This window comes from Gymnoscopelus microlampas (genome assembly GCF_963454915.1).
Source record: "Gymnoscopelus microlampas genome assembly, chromosome: 12".
In the NCBI taxonomy this organism is placed as follows: domain Eukaryota; kingdom Metazoa; phylum Chordata; class Actinopteri; order Myctophiformes; family Myctophidae; genus Gymnoscopelus; species Gymnoscopelus microlampas.
Genome location: NC_139949.1, coordinates 29,479,780 through 29,501,545, shown reverse-complemented (window position 1 = coordinate 29,501,545; position 21,766 = coordinate 29,479,780). Strand labels below are relative to the sequence as shown.

Here is a 21,766-nt window from a genome sequence, read left to right as displayed (position 1 = left end):
AGGTCCGGGGCCCACCAGGGGTCCAAATAGACTGTGAGAGAGTACAAATGGAACCTACATGTAACCCAATCTACTCTGTAACATCCCCAGTGCTTATTTAACTGACCTGACGTTGAGAACCAGTGCAGATAATATGTCAAGTGCCAATCATCAGTCAATCATATCAGATCATATTGTGTCACAGCGGGCCCAATAAATACAAAACACTACTCCACATGGACACGTGACAGATTAGCTCAAATCGGAACCTCTTCCTGAGCTTCCAAACGTTTATTATTTATGATGAGTAAAATTGATTACGCACTAATGATGTCACTGAGGCTTAGATATCAATTGTATTGTATATTTAATATTAAAACAAAATTCACAGGTGTGCCTGTGCCATGAGGTTGACTTGTGAGTGACTGTTGTTTACATTCACCTTTGGCTGCCAGGTCCATTGTTATTTTTCAGGTTTCAGCTTTGGTCTTTACTAACTGGCAAAGCCAGTTGCTTTGTTGCTAGAGTACTAGAGTCAAAGGTTTACAGATGAATAGCATATCTGTATTGAATGAGCACCCTAGTCTGTTTGTTTTTGATCGGATGCACATGGAATGCCATAGCTTTGCTTCGAATACAATTGCACCACTGCTGCCTCGCATATCCCAGTTATTGTTTCTTTCAGATATAGTGTAGAATAGCCTGTGTCCTGTGGGAAGAACAGGTTCTAAACCTGTACAGTGATAAAACAATAAACACCGGCGGGGGTGAATTTAACATGCCATTACAGTGCATATTTGCCTTTTGTTGTAGTGTGTTGTCAGGTTTGATGTCTGACTTGTCGGTGGTCTATTGTTACGTTTAGTTTAGAATGCTTAAAACCATACATAACCATACTTCTACATTGGTTCAAAACAATCAAGGTCAGATAAATGTCCAGGACCTGTTGATTCATTGACTGTGTCTGTGTGACTAATAACATTGCAAATCACTTTCTACAATGCCTGTCTGTTCTGTCAGGCCTTTGGTCAGTTTGATGCAGAAGGTGATGGAGTGGTCGAGGTAGAGAACATGTTGATGGCCCTGAAGAACTCCAATGGGGCCAATCTTCAAGGAGAGCTGAGTCATGTGATCAGACAGCTCCAGGCATGCTCCCTAACCCCAGGTAGGGAAAATTGTTTATGCGACGGCTCAATGTCAACTTCATTTGACTAATCCTGAAAGGCAGGTGATAGAGTTAGCCGTTTTGAACTAATTGAAAATGGTTCTATGTCTTCCCAGGATTTGTGGACATATTCTCCAAGTCGAAAGACCGGTTGGGGGCACACTCCGCCAAGATCTTGAAATTCCTTCACAGGAACCGCATTCCCAGCAGTGCCATCCCCTTCCCTCTCTTAGAGGGCTACAATAGCATCTGCACCATGAGATCTACTGTGGTGCAGGATTATCTTGAATTCCTCTTGCAGAAGGAGAAAGGTAAGCCAAGATCAGAATAACAGAGCACAGTCAGCCAACATTCTGTAGTATAACGGTATCATTAATTTGATTTAGGTACTTTATTCATCCCAGAGAGGAAATTAAGGTGTTACACCAGCTCTCATAGAGACATCAATAAAACAAATTATAATAAAAAACATCTAAAATAGGCATCTAAGCATAGTCAACTTCCATTACAAAAAGACTACAGACCGAACACTACGAGTCCAATGGCTTGAATTCAACATCCCCCATCCTTATATGCCTGATCAAGCCAACCAGATGAGGAGTCTTATTGCTGCAGGCAGAAAAGATCTCCTGAAGCGCTCCTTCTCGCAACGTGGGTGTAACAGTCTGTTGCTAAAGGAGCTTTTCTGCCCTGCCAATTAGAACAATTTTGAGCCATCTGTGTATTTAAGCAACAATATGTTGTAGTGTCTTTATACTCTTGTTTCACATCAGACTTAGACATCCAGTACAGAGCAGAGCTGAACCGGGACCCAGAGGTGGACAAGGTGAAAGTGGTCACACAGTGTTTCAGCTTCATAGAAGCTTCATCCAATGCTGCTGACATTCACAAGATGACAAATGGGGAAACGGGGTCTTTTTGGCAGTCGGACGGCAGCGCACGCTCGCACTGGATAAGGTAAGCGCTCCTGGCCAGGAGAGACTTCAGCACTACCCCCACATGGGTTGACATAGCCGATGCTTGACGTGTGGGCATTTAATGTAATTTTGCCATTAATTTTTAATGAGGGCCGCTGTCTTCCTTTTGTTCCCAGGTTAAAAATGAAACCAGATGTGGTGTTGAGACGCCTGGCTATTGCCGTGGCCTCCAATGACCACAGCTACATGCCTCAGCTGGTGTCCGTAGCCGTTGGGAAGAACCGACGCTCCCTGCAGGAGATCCGTGACATTCGCATTCCCAGCAACGTCACTGGTTATGTCGCTCTCTTGGAGAATGCCAACATCACGCACCCCTGTAAGTTGTGATCTACAGTATGTGTGTCCCCTCAAAAGTATACCAATCACATTCCCAGCTCGTGCATGATGTCACAGAACAGAAGTTACAGAACCACCCCAGCCATGAAAGCCTGAATAGTCTACAGCGTCAGTTCTCAAAGTGGGGTCCGGGGACCCCCAGGGGTACTTGAGGGGGTTCCAGGGGGTCCCCAGCTAAATGATGGATAGTAACCAAATCGACCCTTAGGGGTCTGTAACGTACTCTCAGAGTTAAATTAACATAGATTTTACAATATAAATTGGGGTCCCAGGGATAGAAATGCCATTAAATGAGGGTCCGTAGCCTAATGCATGTCAAACTGGGGGTCCTTGAAATGAAAATGGTTGAGAATCACTGCTAGAGAGCCGTAAAAATCTTCTCTTATGGGGGTCCCTGGCTTATCTTTTCGAATGGGGGTCCGCGGGCTAATAAGTGTCAATTTGGGGGTCCTTGACATGAAAAAGTTTGAGAACCACTGGTCTACAGTAGGAATTCATGCCTGGTGAAGTAGAAGCAAAAGTGAAACTCAAGTGTGTGAAAGTTGGCTCATAGCCCAAAAGCTGAAAAGAGAATAAAACCAAATCTCATAGTTACACCCAACATTGTTTTTGTGAAGCACTTTTCTACTTGCATTATAGGAGACATGTTTATAATGATAACTATTTCCATTTGTCCAAATGAGGTGAGGATGAGGTCTTTCATTATCAAACTGCACACGTAGTAACTTAAACTTACTATCAATAGCTAAAGATTGGACAGGGAGGCTATGCAGTATTAGCTACTGTATGTCTTGTTTTATTTATAACCTGTCAAAAGGACAGGTATTCTTTTGTACGTTACATACTATATTAAAATTGGCCGGCCGGCCCCCGGCAGCGGGTGGACCTCTGATGTCACGCTCATGTCACCATGACTCAGCCATAACCATATAAGGAGTTCCCAATACAGCTACGCCCAAATATGGAGTGCGTCGTCTACCTCAATGTGTGTCATATATGCCTATGGGCACAAAAGGGGGCATGCTCATATATGGGCATATACTGATGATATCAGGGATCTCCACATATGGGCATAAAAGGGACAAGGACTGATAGATACAGAGCTCTCTATATATGGGCGTGAAGGGGACAAGGACTGACAGATACAGAGATCTCCATAAATGGGCATATCAGTCGGATTGGCGGTGGGCGTAGTTGTGAGGGACGCGTAGCGGCCCAAACCTCTAGTATTTCATCATCGCACTAACCTATGATCTCTCCCTCAGACATCCAAATCAACATCAAGCGGTGCCTGAGTGATGGATGTGACACTCGGATTCACGGCTTGAAGACCCTCGGCTATCAGATCACTAAAAGTAAAGAGGTATCTGTTTCCGATGCCTCGGCCATCTGGTACCTGTCTCTCCTCACCTCCCTGGTCACTGCCTCGATGGAGACCAACCCTGTCCTGGCGCAGACTGTCCTTCAGAGCACACAGTAAGAATCACTTATCATTTTGGCTTGTAAAGGGGTTTAATATCATGTCTTAGAGACTATCTATTGTTACTAACCATATTCACATGGCACCCATTTTGCACTTATGTCATATTTGGCTGTGGGAACCCACACCCATCTGTTCATGCACTTAGTGGTGTGAGCTGTGATTGATCTACTTTTGACGGACAAACCCCTTCTCTAGATGAAAAGTGTTATGCTTACAAATTTAACATGAGGCTGCTTCTTTGTTTGAGTTGTGTTTTGAGTTGTGTTTCTGAGGCTATCTTGTTATTTTCCTAGGAAAGCCTTACGGCACATGCCACCGTTGTCCCTAACTCCGTCATCCACCGAGTTCCCCAAGTTCTTCTCTATGAACATCCTGGAGGAAGTGGATGGATTTCTCCTCAGGATAGCAGAGTAATGATCAACCCTCTTTTAATAATATCAGTGACATGTCATTGCTACGCTGAGCTAATTTTCATCATTGAATATGATAATGATCTAATACAATGTATGCTAACTAATATTAGGGTAGACAGGTGAATAAGGTGCACAATTACACACACACCCATACACACACACGAGCGCGCAATATGCGCACGCAAACATATACATGCACACACAGAAGTAAAAGGATAAAACGGCAATTACCCAAAAAATAAAAAGTAAAAAAGCTTTTTTTTATATTCATTGGAGTGTCACCTATGCTCTTAGTAGTTACACTTGAGAATAAAGCCATTAATTACATTTTATTGTCATTAGATTAGAAGCTAATTACACACATTTGTCTGTCCTCTCTGTTTAGCTGCTGTGTGAGTCCTGATGCAGAGCTGACCCTGCTAGCTTTTGCCTTGGCTCGAGGCAGCGTGGCCAAAGTGTTGCAGGCCCTTTCTGGCATTAGTGATCACCTGGAGGCCGAGTACAGAGCTTCCTCCCTCATATCCTCCATGGCCTCCGTCAGACTGCGGCTGCTATACCGAAATGGTAACACAAGGAGATATTTGAAACCGTAGGCCAGAGAACGAAAGAAAGCTGTAACACTTACAAGAAAGTGATGCATAGAATCAGTATTAGTGGACCCTGAGAGGAGAAAATCTACGGCAAAGTTGTGGTGCTGTGATTCTGTTGGATCAGCCCTTCCCACTTTACGAATATGGATTAGAATCTTTATAGATAATATAAGTCCAAGGCACTCAGAACTCATGTAACAAGTTAAAAAGCCTTTGCTAAATCATGGCTGACAGTGTTTGAGCAGGATCTCCAACCTCATGAATGCTCTTGCCATTACACATAAATATCTTGAAATGCTCATTTCTCCTGTTTATTTATTCATTTGTCCAGGGAAGCCCCTCCAGCTGCACCTTCAGGCCTGTGATGTGAAGAGCAAGGAAGAGAAGTCTGGACCAGAGAACATGCTAACGGAACCCTCCACAGGAGATGGTATGATAGGATGTTGGAGATGATGGGTATTTGTTTGTTGGAGTACCGTATGCATTATTATTTAAAGTGATATTGAACGTTGTGTTTTTTCAAAGGTTTTCTCACAGAGAGTGGGCGAAAGAAAGCCAGCATCATCTTGTCTACAGAGGACCAGAGCAACTTCCAGATCACTCAGATGAAGATCAAAGTGAGGCCGCTTTTCATTACTCTGTGAACTGTTTACAAAAATTACATTTGGTATTTACGTACGTACATATCACCTCCTGTCTGCTTTGTATGATAAGGTACGAAAAGGAGCCATCGGAGCAAAGTGCGGCTTGGTGTTTGCATACAAGGAAACTGACCCTTTTGATGCGGAGAAGCATTTCAGAAGATTCAAAAAATACGACTCGTGGGACTTTAAGGACTACAAGGAGTTTGTACAAGACAAGTGAGGACTTTTGGCAAAATCTGATGTGTTAGTGATTGTCTTGTTATTTCAGTTTAATATTTTAATTGATAATCTCAAAGCGAGGACATTAGGAGCAGCCAACTGTCGGTATAATGCCTGGTACCCTCTGTGGAGCTTGCAGGTCACAAGTGGCTCTCTAAAATGTATTTGCAGATCTCCAAATGACAAAATAGTCCATTTAGTATAGTTGTCATCACTTACATGGATATCAAACTGTCCATAACTATCCCATTTCTTGATGCTTTAAAGAGTGCCCTTGCACACCACCAATATGCATTGACATGGTTTCTGTTGTTGTTGTTATTACATGCAAAGTCAGGTGAACCAAAACGTAATCAGATAATAGTAAGAATTGTATCAGTGCAGCTACTGTAGTCATGAGCAGGATGGATTACAGAAAGGTAAATAAATCAAAGAACTGCATTCCTTGGCTACTCAGAATGATACAGTAGAAGTGCTAAATCAATTAAAGCCTGATTGGTGGTCTGAGGTCAGGGAGTATTGTTTTGTTTCCTTTGTTAAATGTGGGCCTGTTAAACCCTTTTTAGTGATTACAGGCTATACAAATAAGCTTGACTTGACCTATAGAATACTGTTCTCAATCTCACCTAAAAGCAATTGATAAAAAATAATCAAGAACAAGCAGCGAAATTCAGTGTGTGAGGTCTGCAAAAATAATGTGCAACATTACAACACTACAACATAAAGCTAAGAAAAATTAAGATAAGATATTAAAAGGTAGGAATGATGAGATGAGAAAAAGCCTTGTGAAAAAAATACTACAGTAGCAATAGCAACAATCTGCATAAGAACAACTGAAGAGAATGTGCAATAAGGCAAACCATGTATACAGAATAGCAGCAACAGCAGCATAGCATTAGAGGAAAGAGTACAATCTGTGCAGGAATAATTATAGTTACGGGTGCCATCACACTTTCTTTTTTGTCTGTTTTTTGTTTCATGTCTTGTTTATGGCTCTAACAGTGGCCGGGTAGAAGCTCTTCTTGAGACTTGAGGCCCAAGCCATTTCACAAGTCGGAAGAACACAAGATTATAATTATAATATATATATTTAGTAAAATGTGACCCGTCGAACCATCTAAAATTATAGAACAAATGTCATGCAAGGCCTGGCAAGTTCGAGGGGCTCCATGTGAATGGTTTATCTATGCAAATAGCTTACTGCCCATGCTGTCATCTGACCCTGCAGTGTGAGGATTCCAACCCAGTCGGAGGATGAGCCCATTGGCTGGTTCGAGCTGGAAGATGACTGGAATGACGTGGAGATCAAGCTGCAACAGTGTCGTGTTGCAAAGGTCTGTGCTACCCCTGGCTTCGCATCCATTAAACAATACACAATATTAAGATTTTTCATTTTCATTTTAACTCACCTTTTTTATGTGTTCTATGTCAACATAATATTCCATAGTAATTTAACAGCTTTATGCTGCTCATTCTAGAGTGTTAACGTGTATGGTTCCTACAGCCATAGCTGTCCCAGAGTGGGTCAAAGCATCTGCCGTTCCGTGAACGTGGTATATTGTCCGTCAAAGCATCCGCCATTAACATGGTATATTGTCCATCACCATGTCTTCACAGTTTCTCATGGTGAAGTTCCTGTGTGCCAGGCAGGACTCTGCCGAGCGCCTGGGGGTACAGTCCCTCAGCTTTAGTGGTTACTTGTGCCTCGGGGCAGAGAGGCTGGGGGACCTGGACGACCTCAGCCCAGAGGCAGAAGGCTCAGACGGTGATGCAGTTACCGGACTTAGCCTGCTGAACAAGACCCTGTTCTTCATCCAGCAGCTTACACGAGACATGGTAACCTCTCATCACTACTCAAGACCACTCAAGGTATTCAAGCATCCTGCCACTTAATTTCCCTGTTGAAGGCCTGATTTATACTTAGCTGCGCGGCGGTGTCGCACAGACAATAGCAGATCCACAAGCTCACAACACGTCTCATTGCAGCTTGTAGACCAGCTATTTTCGGTGCGCAACATGATGCGCATCCAAGTATAAATCAGGCATAATAATGGCCAACTGTTTTCTGCTTTTCTGTAGGATGTGTCCCACTTCAAGCAGAAGCTGCTCCTGGACTTCAGTGGTCTCAACCTCACCCTGTTCTGGAACTTCTACAGTAAACTCAGGGAGATGTGAGTAGTGAGACCGATAATTGTTCTTCATATCCTGTGCCCACTAATTGCCATTGGCTTGACCAGTGTCTTAGGCTATGGTTACAGTGGTCATTCTAGACAATCTAACATCCAATCTTCTAATCGCCATATGTGAGTTCCGTCCATATTTGACCGGTCAGTGCAAAGTCTGTGATCAGACAATCTGGGAACCCATCGTCAATAAAAAGGAAAAAACAGCCCCCTCTGCCGTTTTGTTTTCCTTTGAATTTGCGCAGCTCGGAATCTGTTCTTGAGAGATTAGTGATCAGATAACAGTTCGGATATCATGATCCTTCACAATAAGCTGAGTGGTTAGTGAGCCCGCCTAGGACTCTGGAGGATTTTACTGCTCCCCTCTCCATGCTCCTCTGTAGGCACCACTCAGCTGGGTGAAGCTGAAAACTGAAGTTCCCCCGTGGGATATGATAGTTATAAAAATAAAAAGTAAATCAGCAGATAATAACATCACTCATAAAAGTGTTCCGTGTTCCTCACATTCCAATTCTTGCATAAGTAAATGCTTACAGTCATTGCACTGTATGATATAAGAAATTAATTAAAATTAAACTATATTAGTGCTATTAGACTGTTCAGAGGTCAAAGAGCACATTAAAAGCAAGTAACATTTCCATTTGTGTCCTATTTGACTTCAGGAATCCAAACTTGATTAAGTGATTACAATGTGTTCACTGATTCAGTCACCACTACGTCCTATTAAGGCATAACGTCTGATGTTGTTTATGTGTGCTTGTTAATGTGTGTATGTGCTCAGTGAGGGAGAGGAGGTGATGAAGAGCAGAGTTCTACTGCTCCAGCTGCTTCAGAACTGTTTTCCCATGCTCCCCAACCCTTTGGAAACCTGTGACCCAGACGAGGGGATGGAGGTGGCAGCCGCAGAACCTTGTCCATCTCCATCCAGCAGTGCTGACCTTCAGTCTGACACTCAGTCTGACCCTCAGTCTGACCCTGCTAGATCTGTGTGGGAGCTCTACACTCACCTCTGCCACAGTAAGACCTCCACCCTGCATACAGCCATAGTCATTATTGACACAGCAAAACGTCTGTCTACAGCTGCTTCAGATGTAGTTAATCATTTGTGCATTTTAGATTCTGGTAGAGAATATTTCTCTTCTGGAAACCCTGTATTGTTTTGGCAGTGTGTAAGTCATGATCTGTGTCCCCTAATTCTGAAAATGTAGTTTGTGAACGTGAGACTGAGTTTTGTTGTTATTTTAGTTGTGGACGCTCTTGAGGCGGAGGAGTTGGTGGAGAAAGTCTTGCAGAAGGAGGCGATCAAGGCCATTCTTAATGGAGCGGCTGTCTTCTTCCCCGATAAACACAGCAGGAGGGACAAACTCTTCAACATGATGGTAAGACTGTGAGAGAATTCCCTTTCCTTCATAGCAAAATCCAATTTATTTATGTTAATTTAACTCCCGAGAGTGTAATCATTTGCATAAAAGTTGGATTAACAATGAGGATTTTACTGTGTTCTTTTTGAAAGAATATTTGACACTAAATATGTTTAACCTTTTTGTTCTCCCAGAAAAACATCACAGAAGAGGATCAGCCTAAGTCAGTGAAGGTGACCTTTGCATCTCTGTGTAATTACTTCAGGTAAGCATGTGTTGATTCATGCACATCAGATCCACAATGTACGTGCAACCCAGTGTATTACAGCAAACTGGAGCATGTTTTTTCCTTTCATCTTGTCCCTACAGTGACCAGGATCCTAGCGGTCTTCTCTTGCTCCCACCCAAAGGAGCTCCCTCAGACTTTGACATCAGCCCCATCCTGTCAGTTATGGAGACCCTGCTTCTAGTAGCAACCAGAGAGGTCAGATGTCCTTCATTTTCTTCATAGAAATATCTCAGTATTTACGTTCTGCTAAGTGATAAGCAAATGATCTAGTCCGTTTAACTTAAATTACATTTTAACCTGGTGTGGTCCCGTTAGTTGTGCCATGGTTACAAGATAGATGTGGCATGCCCACGTGGTGACTATACTACACCAGGTTGCCTCTTGCATAGTACGACAATACTAATATTGTGCCTTTGGTGTGATGTGGAAATACTTGCTAATAATTGATGGACTCCGGTCTAATATTCTAGCCAATTTTTGGTCCGGCCACTGTGACCGACAATTTTGAAATTTTCCGGCCAAAGAATAAATTAATCGGCCATATTATAATAAACGTCACATGGGTGTTTGCAGATACTGTACGTGCATGTCCAGTGATTGAACCACCCAACTGATCATTACACCTCATTACTCGCTGCGCTTTTATCTACTTTATCACAGATGCAATCTGTTCCTGTGTTTTATAATTTCCTAAAGAATATCTACTCCATCATGCAGAGGTGTCGCTTGCCAAAAATAACTTAATAAAGTCAGCGGGGCGTGAGAGTGAACTGCTTGCGCGACTCTGTCGCACAGTATAAACAAACTATATAGCCTATGTTTGGGGCTTTACATCTCATTCAACCGTAATATGCAGTAACCTACATCGTCAGCTTTTGTTTGGTTTTGTTACTGTTATGTTAAGTTCATGATGGCACAAGGTTATTCCACCACTGTCTTTCTCCATGTGCTTGCTTGTATAATATCCACGACCCATGTGAGTTCGGGCCCGTTTTATTATCGTGGATTCGGTCCAGGTTGGTTCAGATTCTATTACTGATTGGTACCCCGGGTCTGTTTATTATATGTAATACCCGAGTGAACCAAGAAGACCCATACTCAGTGCTGATCAGGAGGAGAGAAACGCAGCTGTGTAAAGCCTGATTTGTGCTTCGTTGTACCACGGTGTTGCGCATCGAAAATAGCAGACCTACAAGGTCACAAGGTGGCGCGTTGAACTTGCAACGTTTTGTGAGCTTGTAGGTCTGATATTTTCAACACGCGACACCATTGTATGACGAATAGGCTGATCTATCAGATAACTGCAGTGCGCACAGAAGGCAGTCGGGAATTAACCCACACTGACATTAAGATCATGATAACATTTTAAATTATTATGATAAGTTTTAATGGTTATAACTTACATATTGCAATGTTGTTCCTTTATCCAAATAATAATATTAATAATATGCTCAAATGATAAAATAATAACAGCATTGTCCCAGCCGGCCACAGTGGCCGGTGATGTTTATAATTAACAGTCAAGTAAAATGTTATCGGTCAATGGCCGATATATATCGTCTAATGGAAACCTTGCTCAGGATGCAATATTAAAAGATAATGTTAGGTTTTATTTGACAGCCAACTCATAATTGGTCTAAAGTAAAACAATTCTCTATTCAGCTCGTTTCCCAGGCCGGAAAACAAAAGATCTCTTACCTCTACCAGCTGTGACCCTAGACAGGAATAACACAAGCTCAAAGGTTTTAACAAAAAATTGAAGGAGAGTTAAAATAATAGATGAAAGACAAGTAGCTCAGTTGACAATTTTCTTTAATCCTCCAGCTGCTAACGTGTTTGACACATTGGGTGCCAGAGGTTTATTAAAATATTATACGTTCAGTGCCTGCATTTCTTCCATCCACTTACGTTATACGTTTCGTGCTGTAGAAGCCCCGATGCGGAAGTGCATGTAAACAGAGCGTGCGTGCGAGACGGCGGAGGGTCCCGACTAACGCCTGGAACAATAATATTTCCAACACAATCCTCCATTGCAGAGTGATCGCCGATCGAAAACGGCTCGCTTCCACCACGTTAAAAAGAAATGGAGATATTAAGCTTTTAGTCAAGGAGATAACATTGGAAATGCCGACCGGAAGGCTTTTTGACATGGAGCCACATCCGGCCTCTCCTTCTCAGAAACTCCTTGGATGATCCCAAAGTTTCGTTTTAGAGCCCCACGTGGGCCCCACGACACGTATAAAAATAGAATTGGGTCAAAAACGGTCCGGACCGTTTTCGGCACTCCTCATTTGGATTCTCAAAAACGGTCCGGACCGTTTATGGCACTCGATGTGTTAAGGCTTGTATAGCCTTCACCAGAGCGAGTGCAAAGTGAATCAAAATAGTACGTTCTGTTTTATATGTGGTGCACAATCATCCCCACCTTTTAGGGGGGAGGTTCTTCTGAATTGTTGTTTTATTTGCCCTTAACCAACAACCTAAAAACAAATGTAGCGGTGCTCATGTGGTGTCTTCCTCTACCATCCTGTGCCAGTGTGAGGTGATGATGGTGGATGTGAGTGGCGGGGCCAGCCGCACCGTGCTGCTGTCTCTCTTCTGGGCTCTGCAGGGAAGCCTCCTCTCCTGGTGCTACCTTCACCTCAAAGCAGGGGCCTCCTCCACTGCCGGAGAGCTGGCCAGGGACATCCTGCTCAAATGTGAGGAAACTTGAACACTTGACATTTACCCTTTAACCTTTTGTAAAGCTTTTCTTTTCAGGACTATAATAATATTAGTACATCGAAGTTTTACAAGTCCTCTGGGATTAGTTATTATGAAATAATGCGTTAGAGCACAAAGCTGCTGTTATTGTGTTGACTCAATAGTTTAAAGAATGGCTGAACAGGAAGGGATTGCATTGTGAGTTAATGCTAAGATTTGTATGGAGTGAAAGGTACATGTCCATCTCTTGCCTCCTTTATAGATGTGGATCAGTTCTTAGGCAGCACCAAGTCTGTGCTGAGTTCCCTGTTGGAGAAATATAGTGGGGCTGAAATCACTGCCAAACTGAGCAGCTCCATCCTGGCCATGGTGACCAGACAACTGGTAATGCATTATATTGTCAATAATATTAACAAGATAGGACAGTGCAGTGTCATTAAAACTGTGAAAAATGAATATAATAAGTGTTATATTCACCCATCAGATGATATTCCTCCTGGAGCTGTGTTCCTTGGACATCCCCCACAGTATGCTGCTGAAGAGCTTCTCTTCTCTGGTGGAACTTCTAAAAAATCTCTCCAGTGATACAGGAGACATCTTCTCCAAGGTGAGCCTACACTCACATCTGGTAATTGCTGTGGGAAGTCAATTAACAGAAAATGTATCAAATTGTTTAATTTGATTTTAGTAATCGTCGACGCCCGTCCGGCCAAAGGACGGAGTGTTGGTATGTGTGAGCTTGTAGATCTGCTATTTTCAGCGAAAATATTTGGCATAGAGGGAAAAACGTAGCGGGCCGAGTGTAGTAGGACACAGGTCAACAAAGTGTATAGGGTTCAAGTGGATAATTGTTTTAACAAATTGTTACAGGTGGACCAGGAAAGCTGCCAACAGCCACAGCAGCCGGTAGTCCTGAGAACCTGGAACATGGAGTCGCCGCACAACTATGAGAACAGCCGTCATGAGACCACCATCTTTGCCTGCCCGGGCGCCACCTCCTTTGAGGTGGAATTCGACGAACGCTGTGAGACAGAGAAAAGGTGAATGGCAAAGTAAAACCGTAGACATTCTGGTATGTTTTACATACGAACACATGACATTTACCAGTGCTCCGTTGTCTCTGAATATTCCCAGGTACGACTACCTGGAGTTCACTGATGCCAGAGGTGGAAAGGTTCGTTATGACATGAAGGTCGGAACAGAGAAGTGGCCAAAGGTAAGACGTGGGTCAGCACCATCAACTTGTTTCTTAACGTCAACACAAGAGAAAGATAATCAAACCTCCGGCATCTCTTCCTTGTCTCTTCTCCGGCTCTCCTGCAGAAAGTAACGTTTGACACGGGCCCTCAGCTGCAGTTCCTTTTCCACTCCGACAGCAGCAACAATGAGTGGGGTTACAAGTTCTCTGTGACAGCCCTGGGCCTGCCAGACATCACAGTCTCCTGGATGTCGGACCTGCAGCTGCTGGTGGCTCGCCTCATGGGTCGCTTGGCGTCTAGGACGATGGCCCTCAAGTCTCCACACGGTGAGACTTTATGGTCTGACAGGCTCGTGTCAACAGATCACACTGCCCACCACCGTGAAGGCTGGGTGGGGTTTCTCCACGGTGACTCCGGCTTGGCTGGAATTGTTCATGTTCGTGGGTTGGAAGCCAAGCAGAGGAGGGTTTCTGCTCTAGCGACTCCATGTGTATTGGAGGAGACACCTGGTTGTCTACACCCTCCCCACAGCAGTGGTTGGCAGTGACAGGGACTATATAAACATGGGGGGAATTGGCAATGACTAAACTGAGGAGAAAATTAAAAACAACTAACAATTGATTGAAAAAAAAAAAAAAAAAAAAAAGTAGATCTTTTACATAGGGTGTGAGCCATGCCACTGCTTTAAAAGTTATATTTCATGCTGTCCTTTGTATAACCAACAGTTTTCTTTCTCTATCCCTAACAGAGATTCGCAGTGTGAAGGAGCTGCCAGCAGGGAAGATGTCCCATGTTCAGTCCTCGCCTTTATGGAAACCAGTTTTCAAACACGGACTGCATGAGTCAAAGGACGTGGGTACACACACAAACCAGGTATGATCTGTGGTGTTTATTGTAGTTGTGTATTATGTGTAGTAATCTTAATGCTTACTATATGTAGTATATACCATGTCATGCTGTGTGTTGCTGAGTTCTCTTTTTCTTCTACACACAGACATGCCATCCTGAAGAATTCACAAGCTTCCTGGAAGACCTTGCCAGATGGAATCCTTCACAGGATCCAACTGACAGCAGAACGGAGCTGATGAGGACCCTCATGCAGTCCTGTAGAAAGCAACCAATGAGGAATGAGATAGGCACCGGGCCAAAGGTCGACCAGGCTGTAAATGCCATCTGGGCAGCCATGGTATACCACACACCGGCCCTGAGCAATGCCCTAAAAATCTATGGTAATATTGTATATTAGAATTATTAGTCACAGGGCATAAAACTATAATATTCATGTTTATAGTTTATAGTCCTGCTTTAATAGAGCTTGTTTTTGTAAAATTGAAGGTTCATTTACTTGAGCAGCTCGTCATGATTTCTCCCCCCCTTCTTGTTTTTGTACAAGTAGTCAGTCAGGGCGGCAAGCCGTGTCTGAATGAAGACTTTGTACATGTGTACTCCCTGGCCGATGGCATCAGAACATGGATGGTGAGTGTTTTTGGAAGGAGTCATCTAATTGAATGTATTGCTGCCGGTGGTGTAGTCCAGTGGTTCTCAACCTTTTTGGCTGGTGACCCCTCCAAAAAACTTGCAACCCCTTCAAGACTCACCGATCTAAAAACATAGACGCAATAAACAAACACATCGTGCATACAGATTGCTATAATAATAGGCTAAATAAACTAGTGAAACCAACTATGGTATATTTAAGGGTTGATGCTTTACTATAGGTCAACTTTCTTAGATGGGGGTTTTGTTAAGAGGAGTAATATTATATTATATATAATTTGAAGGGGATAATTCAACCAGTATCAATATTGCAGGGGACATCACTTATCACTGCTCATTTTGTTGTGGGCTTACAGAAAATCCTAGTGAAGTTAACACATGATGTATTGTACCGTATATATGTTTCACCTAGACTACACCTCTGACTGCTACAGTACAGTTTTGATCTAAAGATACTACTATTGAAAGTTGATACTTATTATGTATTTGTGTCTTTTTTTGCAAGTTGGAAATGAAGCAGAGATACCTGGTTGGCAAAATGAATGTTCCTGATGAGAAGGAGGGAGGTCATGGGGAGGTCACGATGGAGACGCTGGGTGAGCAAACCGCCTTCCTTTGAGTATTCTGATGGGCCGCAAATGTAACCATATTGACATGGCAGCCATTTTACTTAGCCATGTCATACCCCATCTGGGTGAGTATGATGTAAGACAATATAATAGCTGCATGAATAATGGTCAATGTCATGTCTCCCTAAAGCTGAGGGCTGCATCGAGAAAAGCCTCCTGCTGTTCAGGTTTGCCCCGAGTGGAGCAGCTTTCCAGGACAGCGATGCTTCCACTTCCACAGCAGAGGGCAGCAGCGCTCCTCTCCTCCGCTCCGGCTCAGTGTCAGAAGGAGTGTTCCAGGCGAGCCCCTCAGCGGCAGCAGCACCTGAGGGAGACAATGAGGCCAAAGGTCAGAGCCAGCTCCTTAAGGCTCAGGCCCCAAGCTCCTCATCCTCTGAGGTGGGGCCCGGGTCCACCAGCCATGGTCACAGGGGATCCACAGAGAGCATCTCATCCCAGACAGGGGAGCCAGCATCCCCTTCCACCTTCCCCCGTAAAGCCACCTTTAGTCGTGGATGCTTGCGCTTGCTCTCCTACCGCTCAATGGAAGAGCCCCGCACAGTCCCCTCGGTCAAAGAGCGCTTCCCCATACTCAAAGACATCCTCAACTACATGAAGGACCAGGCTCTCACCACAGCCAGGTGTGTAACAATTTCTTCATTTCATTTATACTCGGCAGTGTATGTGCTCATGTGCTGAAAATAGCAGGTCTGCGCGATGTGTTGTCGTGTGAGCTTGTAGATCGGTGCCGCACCGGCGAGCAAAAGTTTATAAATCAGGCTTATCATTCCTCTGTCTGTCTGCACAGAACTCAGGCTTGATTTACACAATCCCCAGTTCCTTGTGTGATTCCTGACAGACAAAGTTAATATTTACTATTTATTATTATTATTATTTTGCAGCATTCTGCAGACTTTGTCCCTAAACAAAGCCCAGGCTCTGAGCGTGTGCAAGGTCCTGGAGACGGTTCAACAGTGTTTGCAGTCCCTGGGAACGCCACATCTCTTCCAGGCCCCATGCATTCTGTTCCTACAGGAGCTGCTGGCATGCCAGAAAGACTTCACTAGGTATTTGCCATTGAGAATAAAATATCATTTTTGTACCATTGATCAAGAAGTGCAATGGACATTTGTGAGTATGAACCACGGCCTCCACAGAATGTTCCCATAATCACCTCCTGGATTTGGCAGACAGTTATTATTCTTCACAGATGAATAATTCATTAATGGAAGGGCCTTGCATGTTGTTTCCCTTGGTATTCCCCCTTTAGGGGTTAGACAATCTTTGTAACTAATAACTCCTATTCAAGGTATCCTCTTCCTTCTCCTTCCTACCAGTTATTACTCTCAGTTGTCCGGCAGCGGGCAGGAGCTGAGAGAGGAGGTCCAGTGTTCCTACCACAAGCTGGTGCTGATGCTGGTGGAGGCAGTGCAAGGTTTCAGCAGCCTCAATGAGAAGTAAGGCTCTTTCCTTCTAGCTAACATCATACTATTAACCATATTTCCCCAAGTGATGAGCAAAATGGCCACCATCTGTAAATGATCAATACGCGGCTACCCTCTAAACACATCTTACATGCATTTTTTCTCCACCTGTCCATGTCCACAGAGCGCTGTTGCCTGCCCTGTCCTGTGTGCAGACCTGCTTGCTGCACCTTCTAGACATGCACTGGGGGGTGCAGGACCTCGCCCTCTTCTTGCAGATCAAGCTGCCCGACCTCCTGCTCAGCATGTCACAGGAAAACATCAGTGTTCACGACATTGCCATCAGGTAACAGAGACATGGGGCACCACCCTGAGGTGGTTTTAGACATGTGCTACATGGAGTATTTATTGCACAAAAAATGGCATTGTTGTAAAAAATAGACCCACCAAACTACTTGGTGTTTCATTGTCTGATTTCCAAGCTCATGGATGTGATGGGCCCTTTTAGTACACTAGTATGTGTCAAAAGCAGCAGAGAGGGTATTAAGTACGTACAGTATGTCAATAGAAATGAGCGCACATGGGCAGTCCTACTCACACATTGTTGCTATCAGTATACAGATGACAAAGAAGTATTTCTGAAAACAAAAAAGCATGCAGAGAGTAATCATTATCTGATGTGATTTCAACTCAACAGTCAGTGGACAGAGGAGGATGAAATAGCAGACTACAAGAAGAATCAGGACTGGATGGATGAGTGCGTGGACGGGATGTTTATGAAATGGTATGACAAGATTGATGAGGAGGGCTCCATGGACGACAGGAGAAAGGTACGATATAATAACAATACTCAAGGGAACTGACTGGGGGGGGGGACCAGCCCTGAACGTCATGCCTGAATGACCCAAAGGATGGAAAACGGTACAGTTTTGAGAGAATAATGGATCTAACTTGAATCCACAGAAACCTTATAGAAAACAAACATTACATAAAGTGCTAGTTGTTACCTGACTAGCCATAACAAAGGGATGTCAGAAATGACATGTCTAAACTCTTAGCAAACATCGCCCTACAGTATGTGCCTTCTTGTGTCCTGTTAAGTGATGAGCAAGGCAAGAAAGAAACAAACAGATTCTTACATTTACTGTCTGTATTTTATCTTAAAGGGGTGTTTTACTTTAAAACACTCCTGGGGTCATTCTACTCTGAATAAAAAGGTCTACTCTGCCTTTTGCATGAACCCCAGACAGATTTTAAGTTGCTTGATTCAATATTTAGATAATTGATATTTATTTTATCAGACATGCTATATCAAACATGCTATTTACTATATAACCCCATTAAACAAGGACAATGGCCCTCATTTATCAACGCAGCGTATAAACCGGCGTATATTTTTCCATATATTCGGCCGTACACCAACATCGAAGTCACATTTATCAACGCATCCTACACAGCTGATCCGAGCTTACACTTGGTCCCAGCGTTGATAAATGTCAAGGCTGAAACGAGCGTCATTTAAATAACACGCCCTTAAATATTCTCAAAACGCCCCGATTTTACGACATGAAGACGAACCAGAATACGACCAAAGACATGAAAAGCCAATAAGAAACGTCCCCCGCTCGCCACACACGCACACACACACGCCTCTCTCACTCGCTCTCTCGCTGTCTCGCTCTCTCACACACACACACACACACACACACACACACACACACACACACACGCCCGCCCAACTTTGTCTTTCATGTAGCGTAGCAGTACATGAGACTCGGGCGGAATGCAGTGATTCCGTGCCGCCACGTTAATATTGGAGCGTCGGGTTTATATCCTTAACCCAGCCAGGTTGTGTAGCCTACATAACTCTCTATGACATAACTCCATAACATAGGACAAGCTACTGTAAGTTTGTAGACCTCACTGTCAGTGAAAAGATGGTCGGGGCTCCAAAAAATTATCTCGTAGAAGCGCTGCTGCGCTGAAAATAGCTACAAGCTCACAACGCGTCGCGATGCAACCTGTTGTGAGCTTGTAGATCTGCTATTTTCAAATAGCCAATGCAGCCATGCAGATCTGCAAGCTTAACCGAATGACTGTTAAAGCAGTTTGTTTAAATTACTTTATAAAATGTTATATTTTCACAGGGATTATTTATTAGTGTAGATATATACATTTATGAGTGGATTATGTGTCCAGATGCCTCTCAGACAGTCAAACAATGGTGCTCTGCAGTTCTAGAATGGAATAAACGGGAGCAGCCAACGTCAACAACTGGTCTCGACCAGACATGAGATCTCAGCGTAAAGTAGGATGAAGCCCACGTCAGGGTATATAGATAAATGCCGAAAGGTGCGGTGATCACGCCGTACGCTCATTATTCGGGCTGCACCGCGTTGATAAATGAGGGCCAGTGTGTTTTCAATGAGTCTAACATGGTTAAAATGGAATTTCAATGTGATGGGGTCATCAATGACATTGTGATGGCACCATCCATCTAGTACTCTGAATTTGCAGTGTTAAATTTACAGTTTGCATTGCTGTGTGACCGTATCTTTGGTTTGTTTTCAAATATTTGCTGTCCTCGCTGTTGAGAGTGCAAACAAAAGTTGTAGAGGATACCTTTTGTAGTGATGTAAGACTGTAAATCCACTGTGTGTATCTGCAAATATTTGACGGTGGCTGATGTGTGCAAAAGAACCAGGATCTCAGTAACCACAGTTTATGACAGGCCAAATATTTACTGTAAGGTATTACATTTAAGTATTCGTTTATATAGGATTTAGAATTTAGAGATATTCAGAAAACAATTTCATATGCTGAATTAATAAATGTTATCTCAAGCAATGCAACTCCCAAATGTATACATTTTATTTGATGGTTCTGTCCACAGATGCACATGTTCATAGCACGCTACTGTGACCTGTTCAATGTGGTGATGTCATGTGATGGCTGTGAGAGGATTGCTCCCTGGCACCGCTATCGATGCCTGCAGTGCATGGACATGGACCTCTGCAAAACCTGCTTCCTCAGTGAGCTCACACATATAACCACCTGTGTTTGGTTGATCATATATTTGTTGTTACTGTACTAGCAGCTTTGTATGTTATCGTCGCTGTCAGGCAGAAACCTTGTATCTCCATATTTAAACTTTTTATGTATTTTTCATAAATGGCGCTATTCTATGAAAAAGAAGAAAGTATCCGAGCACTCAAAAATGAACGGAGGAGAGGGCGTAAAACCATGTACTTTTACAAAATGCGCTGTTCTATACTTATTCGTATGACAGCGTCACGCAAAAGTAGCCAACATAGATCTTAAACTTTTTTTTGAGAGAAAGCTTGCTTATGCGAAAACGGAAAGGGGGTGTTTCTGTCACAATGTATTTGCACATACATGAAATGTGTCCTCTGCTTTTAACCCATCTTAACTATTAGCAGCAGTTAGGGCTTTAGTGTCTTGCTCAGGGAGACTTAGACACACAGAGCCTGGGTGTGAACTGAGGACCTTCCCATTTCCAGTCAGCCCCCAGTACCTATGACAGCTATGACATCCCCAAAATTGGGACACAAGGTTAAAAGTGGTGAAGTCTGTCTGCAGGGTTTCTAAATATTTAACCAATGAAAAGTATTAAAAAGAGCTTGTCACAGAATAATAAATACATTGGATTGGATTATTATTCCATTTCCTGAAAAGTAACGGTTTTGGACATACAAGAGTTCCACCCAACAGCGACGATATAGCATATACTGTACGTAAATATTTTTTTTTATATATATGTATATACACACACACAAACACACACACTGGAACTTGCATGTCTCCTCCTTACTCTTGACTCAAATGTGCCATCGATATAATATTCCTAGTGTTTCTAAGTGTTGTGTGTCCATGTATGGGTTGACCCAGGCGGTGCCAAGCCAGAGGGGCATGAGGATGACCATGAGATGGTGAACATGGAATATGCCTGTGACCATTGCCAGGGCCTTATCGTAGGCAGCAGGATCAACTGCAACGTGTGCGAGGATTTCGACTTGTGCTTCGGCTGTTATAACGCAAAGAAGTATCCCGACAGGTAGCACTTACAAATTAAACTTTTAAATCCTATATACTTGGTTGACCGGGGCCCGCCAGGGCTCTACAACGTGATGCATTGTGAGCTTGTAGATCTGCTATTTTCGCCAAATTTTTGCCTATTATGACATGCGCTAGGGTTCTAGTGGTTCAATTCTTGACACTTAAGCACTTTAATGTCAATATAGATGATTCACAACATGTCGACGCATGATCTTGTAGATTGTCTTTTTTCTAAATTAGACACATACTCTCATTAACTCACTCATTTCATTCTTCGTCTCCAGCCACCTGCCAACCCATCGGATCACGGTGTTCCCCATGGTGACCATACGCATCAGTGACCGCCACCGTCTCATTCAGCCGTATATACACAACTACTCATGGCTGCTGTTTGCAGCACTGGCCCTTTACACATCAGACTTGAGCAGCAAAAACCAGCTGGAGGGAGAGCGTCTAGATGCCAGCACCCTGACCCTGGCCTCAGACCTGCAGACACGCTGCTCCAAACTCATAACCGAGTGCTTGCTCAAGGGACAAACAGGCAAAGGTTGGTAGGGTGAAGTTGTTTTGCATTCAGGTCAAGAGTTAAAGAGTTGAGTTAAAGAAAGTTGGATTCTTC

The 21,766-nt window shown here is 43.4% G+C and overlaps 1 protein-coding gene across 4 annotated transcripts in view; it reads left to right on the top strand.

The window, feature by feature from the left end:
* zzef1 (zinc finger, ZZ-type with EF hand domain 1) overlaps positions 1-21,766 on the top strand; it is a 41,539-nt gene that overhangs the window by 593 nt on the left and 19,180 nt on the right. For 3 of the 4 annotated variants that reach the window (XM_084073786.1, XM_084073788.1, XM_084073785.1), the window contains exons 2-36: positions 1,000-1,144; positions 1,261-1,455; positions 1,918-2,101; positions 2,238-2,437; positions 3,723-3,933; positions 4,234-4,350; positions 4,739-4,917; positions 5,275-5,373; positions 5,469-5,560; positions 5,658-5,803; positions 7,035-7,140; positions 7,424-7,675; positions 7,886-7,977; positions 8,771-9,006; positions 9,235-9,368; positions 9,545-9,615; positions 9,720-9,834; positions 12,176-12,338; positions 12,605-12,726; positions 12,827-12,949; positions 13,213-13,382; positions 13,477-13,558; positions 13,666-13,867; positions 14,290-14,414; positions 14,536-14,770; positions 14,938-15,017; positions 15,544-15,634; positions 15,798-16,287; positions 16,549-16,713; positions 16,984-17,103; positions 17,255-17,416; positions 17,768-17,900; positions 19,964-20,102; positions 20,980-21,145; positions 21,432-21,694. In XM_084073786.1, the coding sequence (XP_083929912.1) occupies positions 1,000-1,144; positions 1,261-1,455; positions 1,918-2,101; positions 2,238-2,437; positions 3,723-3,933; positions 4,234-4,350; positions 4,739-4,917; positions 5,275-5,373; positions 5,469-5,560; positions 5,658-5,803; positions 7,035-7,140; positions 7,424-7,675; positions 7,886-7,977; positions 8,771-9,006; positions 9,235-9,368; positions 9,545-9,615; positions 9,720-9,834; positions 12,176-12,338; positions 12,605-12,726; positions 12,827-12,949; positions 13,213-13,382; positions 13,477-13,558; positions 13,666-13,867; positions 14,290-14,414; positions 14,536-14,770; positions 14,938-15,017; positions 15,544-15,634; positions 15,798-16,287; positions 16,549-16,713; positions 16,984-17,103; positions 17,255-17,416; positions 17,768-17,900; positions 19,964-20,102; positions 20,980-21,145; positions 21,432-21,694 (5,605 nt within the window). The remainder of the gene's footprint in view (positions 1-999; positions 1,145-1,260; positions 1,456-1,917; positions 2,102-2,237; positions 2,438-3,722; positions 3,934-4,233; positions 4,351-4,738; positions 4,918-5,274; positions 5,374-5,468; positions 5,561-5,657; positions 5,804-7,034; positions 7,141-7,423; positions 7,676-7,885; positions 7,978-8,770; positions 9,007-9,234; positions 9,369-9,544; positions 9,616-9,719; positions 9,835-12,175; positions 12,339-12,604; positions 12,727-12,826; positions 12,950-13,212; positions 13,383-13,476; positions 13,559-13,665; positions 13,868-14,289; positions 14,415-14,535; positions 14,771-14,937; positions 15,018-15,543; positions 15,635-15,797; positions 16,288-16,548; positions 16,714-16,983; positions 17,104-17,254; positions 17,417-17,767; positions 17,901-19,963; positions 20,103-20,979; positions 21,146-21,431; positions 21,695-21,766) is intronic. The other variant, XM_084073787.1, reaches the window with a different exon arrangement.